We start from the raw sequence: 12,037 nt of genomic DNA, 5'->3' as shown, positions 1-12,037 counted from the left end.
AGTATAATATTACAGGTTATAAATACTAGATCCCTTGATAGGGCGTTGATCCAGGGAACTAGTCTGATTGCCGTATGGAGTCAGGAAGGAATTTTTTTCCCCAATGTGGAGCTTAGTGTTTGCCACATGGGTTTTTTTTTGCCTTCCTCTGGATCAACATGTTAGGCTATGGGTTGAACTAGATGGACTTAGTCTTCCTTCAACCTTAAAAACTATGTTACTATGTTATTGATACAGTCAGGTGCGAATTACAAGTGTTTTTAGCGTGTCTCCATCACCTAGCAGGTTGAATCACAGGCCACTGTTCTGCGTATACGAATAGATACTGTATGCTACAATTCTACAGCGGTAGGTTCTGCTTTATGGTATGATGGGAAAGGAACACATTAATTCCAGGATACACAATCACTTTTTAATGGGTCGCCTTCCGACCTCTGGGATCCCCACCCAATCCTGGGAATGAAGGGTCACTGAGCATTGCATCCCTTTTGAAGTTACAGAAGTTTCTCGAACAACAAGCTGTGCAGAAACCTGAAGATGGTGCCCATTCACCAGGAACCTGCACAGCAGGCGGCTGTGCCAGCACTGTGCAGGGATAAAACAGTAGGAGAGGGAGACACGGCACTGTAAGGGCTCATTCACACATCCCTGAAAATCAGTCCGAGATTGGACTGCAATGCATAGACTGGCCGCGGCTGTCCTCCTGACCTGAGCGTGACAGCTTCATTTATTTCTAGGATGGGATAGCCGCAGCAGGCAGTCTCAGACCAATTTACACGGACGTCCGAATGTGCCCTAATAGTGCTGCAAACCGTTCATTCTTAGGATCATCAGGGGTCTCAGAGGTCAGACCGCCACCAATCACGAAGTGCACTTCACTTTATAACATGGAAATCCCTTTTATGAGATAATAACCATCAGGGAGTGGATTTCTGGGAGTTCGGTCTCCTAGCTCCGGGGATCTGTCCAGAGACGGCCTACTTTATATACATTTCCATTTTATAGTGTATCAAGCCTGATTCTCCTTTCCTACAGCCATGACTATGTAACCTGCCATCATGCTGCAATGCTCACCGCCAGGACATACTTACACGTCTTTCCATTGCAGCATAGCACAATGTCGTTCACCCAGTCTGTGTGGTGCTCCATAGATGCTATGTACGGGTCTTGCTGGAATAAACGAGAAGAAATTATAGCATTATTGATCTGATCACTTCTTGGATCAGATCTGCTGTGGGGAAAAGTACAAAGGTATGGGGGTTGTCCAAACTAGATGGTTCATGTTTGTTAGGCTCAGTGCACATAATGCTGTAAGCTACTGTCAGGCTTATATGCACATGAGGTCCATCAGTGGTCACAGTCTGGATGGAGGGACTTGCCAGTGTTAACAGGTTTGCCCCATATCTTATATGGCTGTCAGCAATCAGCTGTAATATAACCCGCTAAGTCTAATACAGCTGCACATACACAGAGTTGGTTTGGACTGTGCTTGGTTTTGACAGACGTTAGCTTTTACATCCAGATATATTAATCTACCTTGTGCTGATTGACGCTCCATATTCTGATTATTGAGTCTCGTCCGGCTGTGAAGAGTCTGTTTAGTGCAGGATCGAGCTGCAGGGCGTTCACCCCATTGCGATTGTATTTCTCTACTTCATCCCTAATTACATAAGAGACCTGTGAAAGAAGAGGAGGGTGAGGAGGGAGGTACAGTTCGGTCATTTAAGCTAACGAACATGCATTTTATATATCATGTATATATTTATATTAGTACAGCTAGATCATGATGACCAACAGTCTACAATCTCATTTTGGGTAGTCTGCACACTTTGCTTTATCGACTGATTCCATTGGAGATCAGCTGGATCAGTTAAAACAACATCAGAAAAATAGCTGCATTTTTTTTTAACATAATAACCACATAACCATAATCAAAAACTGCTGGTGTGAAAATACCAGCCACCTAGGGTTACATGGCGACTGCAACAACAACAACTAGATTTTGTGTACAAGGCCCCATTCAGATGTCAGTTTTTACATATAGAAGACGCAGCCATTAGTCAATGGGGCTGTTCACAAGTCGATTCTTTACTAAAAGTTCCACACCCACACGCCCCCCCAAAAAATGGAGTCATTTACATTTTTGATCTGAATTGCAGCCAAAGGGACGGCTAGCGCTCAGATGCCATTTATGTGCGGTTTGTCTTTACTGTGTAGATTTAGGCTTAGATTTTTTATGCATATGAGAAAAATGGTAGCCACAATGATGGGAAAAACGGACCTGCGGATCAAAAATGGCTGAAAATCGGATCCAGTGCATTGATGAAAAATGTTTTTTAATTTTTCTCATATGGAAAAAAAAAACAACAAAAAACACAGAAGTCTGTCTGGTGCACAGTTCTGGTGTGGCTTATTGATAAAAAGTTGCATTTGCTTCTAGAGGTATTATTAGAAATTTATGACAAAGTGCTTGTTAATGAGAGTCCCTTTGTACAATGCAATAAGCCAGCAGTTTTCTTTACATTTCTAGTACAGAAGATATGTAACCAGTGGCAGGCCGTCCACCTGGCATGAGGATGCAGCTACAAAAAGGAAAAATATCATAGAGTCAAGAATAATAAAAAAAAAAAAACAACAACATGCATCCGCGTTGTAAAAGGTATTCCGCCAAATAGATATCAGCTACATTTCAATCTTAGCAAAGATCTTTGTGAAGCTTGAAAAAAACAAAATCCAATTCTGAATTTGAAGTGCCACTAGTATGCATTGGGCAGAATACATTTTTTGTATCCACCTTTGGATGGACGCCATCTTTTCTATTCATGAAACTATGCAATACATTTCTAGTTACACAGCTGAAAGCTGCAGCGACCACATTGCCGCTTGGAAGTCGTGTGCCGGCCGCTGTCTGGAGCCCCAGCCTGAGCCACTTAAACAAGCCCTTGCCATTTGCACCCTGCATTAATGGTACGGGCGTTATGAGCCCATAACACAAAACCATAAGGATTCAATGGCATATAGAGAGAAGCACAAAAAAAGACAAGCAGGCGAACCACATATGATCAATCATGTGATGGCAGCTCCAGGTAACAAATAGAGAGGAATCCTGACAGTGCGCATGTTACACATTGTTAGGATTCGTCATGAAACAGTAAGATCCTGTCCATGCTGAAATGTCTGACTATCCTATAAAAACCCCTTTAACATGAGCATCTGTAGCAGCACTGATCCTATACATATAATACGAGAGTCTCTTTTATGCCGCCTCATAAAATAAGCTATATGGACAGTAGATCTGGAAGAGCATTTACGAGCTCTGTATTGTGCTGGCGATAGATGAAATGACAGGATCCATTTAATATCTGCACAGCGACCTCCACTGTGGACCCCCCCCCCAAAAAAAAATTGAATGGAAAGAGATGAGGGAGAAAATCAATCCCTTTAATAAAGGTGTCGTCCAGACATATAGTAGCGATACTTTTTCCACTACAATGACGGACATGATAACATGATAGACCCCTCTGACCATTATGGGACCCGTGGGTTGTTGTCCACATCTGTCATGTGACGGCTCCGCCGCGCTCATTGTTTCCCCAATAGGACAGATCAGAGCTCAGACGTGAGCCCAGCCGGCGCACACCGGGTGTAACCAGCTACACCTCACTACTGGCACCAGGCCTCTCCTCTGCTGTTACCGGCTGGCCATGCGGAGAGGGACGGGGGCCGCCACATCACAAGACATCCCCTTTAATTCTCAGTAACGTCGTCATACAGATGACTATTAATGGCTTATGCAGCTTTTAGGAGTAATTTAGCAGAAGTCAGATACCAATACATTATCTGTCTCCAGGGAGCCGTCAGCCATAATAGGGGTCATATCTCCAGCTTCCCTCATTACTTCCAAAAGCATCAACAGATCCTCACCCCCATCATAGCTCCGCCACACACTGCCATCCCTATTCCCGAGCTGCCAGGCCTGTAGATGATGCAGTGATCGGGCACTGGGCTATGGACCTGGGGGACAGCACATGCTGGGTGGGTTTGGTGAATGCATTGCTGGTCACCAGCTTTCTAGGGGACAGCCACCATTACAGCAATGGGGCTGTGATCAGAGACCCCATGTCCTGTATCGGACCCCACTCCTGGGACTGACAGACTGAATAATGGACACTGGATTCTTTGGAGCGATAGCGCCACCCCCGGATCCCAGCAGTGTAACAGTCTGACAGGGCAAAATACTGTAAAGTAAGCCTGAGATAGGAGGAACCACTGAGTGACAAGGGGGTGTCCGCTTCACTGCAGGAAAGTTACAGGTAACACAGTCAGTGGTCGCACGTCACATACACGGTCCTGTGCTGCAGACACCGCGGCCGCCCGGTGAGGAGCAGAACTCCAGGACCTGTCACCCGGGAGCGCCTCCCGAGCCCACCGGGGGAGCTGACAACCCCGCCCCTCCTCCCAGTACACTGCGCACCTGCCGCACAACAAGTCAACCCCCAATGTACGAGTGCATCCGCGTCACCCGCCACCGGCCCCGGGGGCACGTCCCGGTCACCTGTCATACCTGAACTTTCCTCCGCCCCGCAGTGTTCTGCCTGTGATGCGCTGCCATCTTGCATGTTGACACTCTGTCGTCACTTCCCATAGCCTAACACTTCCGCCCTTCTCCGAAGGACATGCACCTACGCCCTCTCTACCGGGAACGACGACTTCCGCCCAAACTGAGGCCAGAGCAGCCGCTTCCGCCATTACTTGTCAACGTCATCTGTGCGCGCGGCGGGTTAACTGTTACAGTACTGGGTTAACTGCTTACGGTGCCGGACATGTCAGTGTTCTGGAGTCTAACGGTCCTGATCAGAACATGAGGCAGCAGGTCAGGCCCAGCAGGGGGCAGCATCCTGCTACCAGGAGCCTTCCACATCCCAAACAACACTCTCTTTTTCCAGTGCACTATGTGGTAAAATGAATGTAATGAATGAAAGTACAACTCATCCCACAAAAAACGAATCCTCATATTTCTATGAGGGCAAAGAAATTAAACAAGTTATGGTTTCTGGAAGAAGGGGAGAAAAAAACGAAAATTCAAAAACATAAATTGGTTGCGGCAGGAAGAGGTTAATTTTTACTGATATTCAACACTCCTTGGTCACCCGCAGAAACGCTATTTAAAAACATCCATCTTGCAACAGGGCCGACCTCTCGCTCATATTTATAGGGGTGTCCGTATATTACATTTTCCCCCTGATATGGAGCAATCTGAATTCAGTCTGTGCCTCATGGGGTTTTTACCTTTCTTTGGATCAATGTTAGGTTTTAGGTTTAACTTGATGGACTTGTATCATCTTTCAGCACTAAAAGCGTTCTCCGCTCCCATCTTATCTATTCCTGGTGTACATCGTATTGTTCTTTCACATAGTATCTCATCCTATCCGTTTCCCATCCATTCTTATCCCTTTCTAACTTTTCCGGTTCCATCCTATGCTATTTAGCTTCGTGCGATGGCTCCTAAAAAAGCAAGTTGTATATAAAGATTGGTGAGCTTACTTTACCCTCCCCCCTCTTTCCCATGTTACGTCTTATCCGATTTGTTACCATCAAAATACTAAGTGCCTCCCAGCTATTTGCTGGGGACAGATCACATGCGCGCGTTGTCTCTTTAAGAGACAGGGGGTGCATGTCTTAAGCACGCTGCCAGGTCACCTGCGCAGCGTGCACAGGCCCTGGGACACAGGAGGCGCAGCGAGACCCAAAACAGAGGACGCAGGTGGACGGCTGCGGTGGTATGTTGGCGTTCCTGCCGGGGGGAGGAGGACGCAGCGTGTAGGCACGCCGGCGTTACACCTATTCCATCCTTTCCTATCTCTTTATAATTATTCCTATCTTATCCATTCTTATCTGTTCTCATCCCATCATATCCATATCTATGCCATCCTGTACTATTCCATCCTGTCCATTCCCATTCTCTCCTATCTGTTCTCATTCCATTCTATTTCGTTCCATCCCATACTATCTGTCCACATCCAATCTCATCTAATCCCAGCTCTTTATTTTCCCATGAAATCATTTGCATTACCATCCATTCCATCCTATGTATTCCCATCTTATCCCATCCCACACAATCCCATTCTAACAATTCCTATTGTATTCCATCTTGTCCACTCCCATCCTATCCATTCACATCCCATCCTAATAGTTTCCCATTAATTTCTATCCTATTACATCCTATCTGTTCCAGTCCTATCCTGTGCATTATCATCCCATATCATCTGTTTCATTCACAATCCACTGTATCTTATACTATCCCATTCTTTCCATTCCAATCCCAACCTATCCAATTATATCCCATCTTGTCAATTCACACTCTATTCATACTATCCATTCTCATCTTATCTTACTACCAAATTCTATCCCATTCTATCTATTTTCATTCTAATACACCCTATTTATTTCCATCCCATTCTTTCTGTTCCCACCCCATCATATTAATTCCCATCCAAGCGAATTTATCCATTCCTATTGTATTTAATCCCAACCTGTCCATTTCCATCCCTTCTAAATGCATCTTATTCATTTCCATCCAATCACATTGGTTCCAATCGCATCCTATTGATTTCTAGCCCATTCTATCATATCAATTCCCATTCTATCCCATGCCGTCTATTGCCATTGAACGTTATCCACTTACATTCCATTCTACCTCTTCTGATCCCATGCCATCTTACTTATTTTCATTATATTCCTGTTCCATCCCCTTCCATCCCATCTGTCACAAACAGTACTCCACTGCCACCAATCATTAGGACAATCACACAATTGACTGATGACTGATGGACGAGGCCACGGCTACTTCCGCTACTAGGCCGGGTATTGCGCACTTCCCAGTAAACATATAGTATAAACACATCTGTTTCCAACGCAGCGGTATATGTGTACAGACCAAAAGTTTGAACACACCTCATTTAAAGATTTTTCTGTATTTTCATGACTTTGAAAATTGTACATTCACACTGAAGGCATCAAAACTATGAATTAACACATGTGGAATTATATACTTAACAAAAAAGTGTGAAACAACTGAAAATATGTCTTATATTCCAGGTTCTTCAAAGTAGCCACCTTTTGCTTTGATGACTGCTTTGCACACTCTTGGCATTCTCTTGATGAGCTTCAAGAGGTAGTCACCGGAAATGGTTTTAACTTCACAGGTGTGCCCTGTCAGGTTTAATAAGTGGAATTTCTTGCCTTATAAATGGGGTTGGGACCATCAGTTGTGTTGTGCAGAAGTCTGGTGGATACACAGCTGATAGTCCTACTGAATAGACTGTTAGAATTTGTATTATGGCTAGAAAAAAGCAGCTAAGTAAAGAAAAACGAGTGGCCATCATTACTTTAAGAAATGAAGGTCAGTCAGTCCGAAAAATTGGGCAAACTTTGAAAGTGTCCCCAAGTGCAGTTGCAAAAACCATCAAGCGCTACAAAGAAACTGGCTCACATGAGGACCGCCCCAGGAAAGGAAGACCAAGAGTCACCTCTGCTTCTGAGGATAAGTTTATCCGAGTCACCAGCCTCAGAAATCACAGGTTAACAGCAGCTCAGATTAGAGACCAGGTCAATGGCACACAGAGTTCTAGCAGCAGACACATCTCTTCAACAATTGTTAAGAGGAGACTTTGTGCAGCAGGCCTTCATGGTAGAATAGCTGCTAGGAAACCACTGCTAAGGACAGGCAACAAGCAGAAGAGACTTGTTTGGGCTAAAGAACACAACGAATGGACATTAGACCAGTGGAAATCTGTGCTTTGGTCTTATGAGTCCAAATTTGAGATCTTTGGTTCCAACCACCATGTCTTTGTGCGAAGCAGAAAAGGTGAACGGATGGACTCTACATGCCTGGTTCCCACCGTGAAGCATGGAGGAGGAGGTGTGATGGTGTGGGGGTGCTTTGCTGGTGACACTGTTGGGGATTTATTCAAAATTGAAGGCATACTGAACCAGCATAGCTACCACAGTATCTTGCAGTGGCATGCTATTCCATCCGATTTGCGTTTAGTTGGACCATCATTTATTTTTCAACAGGACAATAACCCCAAACACACCTCCAGGCTGTGTAAGGGCTATTTGACCAAGGAGAAGAGTGATGGGGTGCTATGCCAGATGACCTGGCCTCCACAGTCACCAGACCTGAACCCAATCGAGATGGTTTGGGGTGAGCTGGACCGCAGAGTGAAGACAAAAGGGCCAACAAGTGCTAAGCATCTCTGGGAACTCCTTCAAGATTGTTGGAAGGCCATTTCCGGTGACTACCTCTTGAAGCTCATCAAGAGAATGCCAAGAGTGTGCAAAGCAGTCATCAAAGCAAAAGGTGGCTACTTTGAAGAACCTAGAATATAAGACACATTTTCAGTTGTTTCACACTTTTTTGTTAAGTATATAATTCCACATGTGTTAATTCATAGTTTTGATGCCTTCAGTGTGAATGTACAATTTTCATAGTCATGGAAATACAGAAAGATCTTTAAATGAGAAGGTGTGTCCAAACTTTTGGTCTGTACTGTATATATATATATATACACATACATATATATATATACACATATATACTGTACAAACATGTACCATATATATATATATATATATATATATATATATATATATATATATATATATATACACTACGGTTCAAAAGTTTGGGATCACCAAGACAATTGTGTGTTTTCCATGAAAACTCATACTTTTATTTATCTAGTGAGTTGCAAAATGATTAGAAAATATAGTCCAGACATTGACGAGGTTAGAAATAATGATTTTTATTAGAAAGAATAATTTTCTCCTTCAAGCTTTGCTTTCGTCGAAGAATGCTCCCTTTGCAGCAATTACAGCATTGCAGACCTTTGGCATTCTAGCTGTTAATTTGCTGAGGTAATCTTGAGAAATTTCACCCCATGCTTCCTGAAGTCCCTCCCACAAGTTGGATTGGCTTGATGGGCATTTTTTGAGTACCATATGGTCAAGCTGCTCCCACAACATTTCAATGGGGTTGAGATCTGGTGACTGCGCTGGCCACTCCATTACAGATAGAATACCAGCTGCCTGCTTCTTCCCTAAATAGTTCATGCATAATTTGGAGGTGTGCTTTCGGTCATTGTCCTGTTGTAGGATGAAATTGGCTCCAATCAAGCGCTGTCCACAGGGTATGGCATGGCGTTGCAAAATGGAGTGATAGCCTTCCTTATTCAAAATCCCATTTACCTTGTACAAATCTCCCACTTTACCAGCACCAAAGCAATCCCAGACCATCACAATACCTCCACCATGCTTGACAGATGGCGTCAGGCATTCTTCCAGCATCTTTTCAATTGTTCTGCATCTCACAAATGTTCTTCTGTTTGATCCAAACACCTCAAACTTTGATTCGTCTGTCCATAAAACTTTTTTCCAATCTTTCTCTGTCCAATGTCGATGTACTTTTGCCCATATTAATCTTTTCCTTTTATTAGCCAGTCTCAGACATGGCTTTTTCTTTGCCACTTTGCCCTGAAGGCCAGCATCCTGGAGTCGCCTCTTCACTGTAGACGTTGACACTGGCGTTTGGCTTGTACTATTTAATAAAGCTGCCAGTTGAGGAGCTGTGAGGAGTCGATTTCTCAAACTAGAGACTCTAATGTACTTGTCTTGTTGCTCAGTTGTGCAGCGGGGCCTCCCACTTCTCTTTCTACTCTGGTTAGAGCCTGTTTGTGCTCTCCTCTGAAGGGAGTAGTACACATCGCTGTAGGAAATCTTCAGTTTCTTGGCAATGTCTCGCATGGAATAGCCTTCATTTCTAAGAACAAGAATAGACTGTTAGTTTCACATGAAAGTTCTCTTTTTCTGGCCATTTTGAGAGTTTCATAGAACAAACAAATGTAATGCTCCAGATTCTCAACTAGCTCAAAGGAAGGTCAATTTTATAGCTTCTCAAATCAGCCAAACCATTTTCAGCTGGGCTAACATACTTGTGCAAGGGTTTTCTAAACATCCATTAGCCTTCTTACACAGTTAGCAAACACAATGTACCATTAAAACACTGGAGTGGTGGTTGTTGGAAATGGACCTCTATACACCTATGTAGATATTGCAATAAAAACAAGACGTTTGCAGCTAGAATAGCCATTTACCACATTAACAATGTATAGAGTGTATTTATGATTCATTTAATGTCAGCTTCATTGAAAAAAAATTTGCTTTTCTTTCAAAAATAATGAAATTTCTAAATGACCCCAAACTTTTGAACGGTAGTGTATATATATGTATGTATATATATATATATATATATATATATATATATATATATATTGTGACAGAGTCACTGGTTTTATATGCGAAGGGAGGTATGTGTCACTCAGGATCCTCTCCTGTGTGAACTAAGACCTACGGAATTTCTGCCAGCATGTTATATGCTGGGGGTTACCTTTTCTTTAAAGGGTGTGGTTTTATGGGAATGACTTATTGATGGGAGGGAAGTCATTCCCCATACCTCCCCCTCAGGGTGTGGCTGAACAAGGTTTAAATGTTCAGTCAGTTTGTTTTCCTGGGTGGAGTGTGTGGTCTGGAGATTGAAGTTTCCAGGCTGTGTGTGGCTGATGCCAGAGAGCAACACCGGAGGACTGGTGTTGCTGAAACTTCACAGGACTATCTACAGCCAGCAAAGGCCTTGCTGGCTAGAGGATTCTGTTATATTTCATCTTTTGTTTTCCCATTACCCCAAGAGGGTCTGTTTATTTCTATCGGACGCTGCTGGAGTTTATGCCGTACAATAAACCCGCAGGAAGTTTATCCAAACCGTCCTGTGTCTGCCTCCGGAGAGCCGAGCAAGTCGCTTTACCACAGTATATATATATATATATATATATATATATATATATATATATATATATATATATATATACATATATACACTGCTCAAAAAAATAAAGGGAACACTTAACAGAATATAACTCCAAGTAAGTCAAACTTCTGTGAAATCAAACTGTCCACTTAGGAAGCAACACTGATTGACAATTAATTTCACATGCTGTTGTGCAAATGGAATAGACAATAGATGGAAATTATTGGCAATTATCAAGACACCCTCAATAAATGAATGGTTCTGCAGGTGGGGACCACAGACCACATCTCAGTACCAATGCTTTCTGGCTGATGTTTTGGTCACTTTTAAATGTTGGTTGTGCGTTCACACTCGTGGTAGCATAAGACGGACTCTACAACCCACAGAAGTTGCTCAGGTAGTGCAGCTCATCCAGGATGGCACATCAATGCGAGCTGTGGCAAGAAGGTTTGCTGTGTCTGTCATCGTAGTGTCCAGAGGCTGGAGGAGCTACCAGGAGACAGGCTAGTACACCAGGAGACGTGGAGGGGGCCGTAGGAGGGCAACAACCCAGCAGCAGGACCGCTACCTCCGCCTTTGTGCAAGGAGGAACAGGAGGAGCACTGCCAGAGCCCTGCAAAATGACCTCCAGCAGGCCACAAATTGTGCATGTGTCTGCACAAACAGTTAGAAACCGACTCCATGAGGGTGCTATGAGGGCCGACGTCCACAGATGGGGGTTGTGCTCACAGCCCAACACCGTGCAGGACGCTTGGCATTTGCACAAAACACCAGGATTGGCAAAGTCGCCACTGGCTCCTTGTGCTCTTCACAGATGAAAGCTGGTTCACACTGAGCACATGTGACAGACGTGACAGAGTCTGTAGACGCTGTGGAAAGCGATCTGCTGCCTGTAACATCCTTCAGCATGACCGGTTTGGCAGTGGGTCAGTAGTGGTGTGGGGTGACATTTCTTTGGAGGGCTGCACAGCCCTCCATGTGCTCGCCAGAGGTAGCCTGACTGCCATTAGGTACCGAGATGAGATCCTCAGACCCCTTGTGAGACCATATGCTTGTGCGGTTGGCCCTGGGTTCCTCCTAATGCAGGTCAATGCCAGACCTCATGTGGCTGGAGTGTGTCAGCAGTTCCTGCAAGATGAAGGCATTGAAGCTATGGACTGGCCCGCCCGTTCC

General features: G+C 44.1%; 1 protein-coding gene across 1 annotated transcript in view; it reads right to left on the bottom strand.

Annotated features, from left to right (window-relative positions):
- WDR48 (WD repeat domain 48) overlaps positions 1 to 4,701 on the bottom strand; it is a 29,154-nt gene extending 24,453 nt beyond the window's left edge. Inside the window, exons 1-3 of the mRNA XM_073677747.1 lie at positions 4,565 to 4,701; positions 1,537 to 1,677; positions 1,092 to 1,170 (exon numbers count right to left, since the gene is read on the bottom strand). Coding sequence (XP_073533848.1) covers positions 1,092 to 1,170; positions 1,537 to 1,677; positions 4,565 to 4,645 — 301 coding nt within the window. The 5' untranslated portion in view covers positions 4,646 to 4,701. The remainder of the gene's footprint in view (positions 1 to 1,091; positions 1,171 to 1,536; positions 1,678 to 4,564) is intronic.
- Positions 4,702 to 12,037: the final 7,336 nt, after the last annotated feature.

Source organism: Phyllobates terribilis, unplaced genomic scaffold (genome assembly GCF_046119375.1).
Source record: "Phyllobates terribilis strain yellow unplaced genomic scaffold, ASM4611937v1 Scaffold_4__5_contigs__length_816908805, whole genome shotgun sequence".
Taxonomy (NCBI): Eukaryota; Metazoa; Chordata; class Amphibia; order Anura; family Dendrobatidae; genus Phyllobates; species Phyllobates terribilis.
Note: the sequence above shows the minus strand (reverse complement) of the source record. Positions and strands in the feature narration are given on the sequence as shown.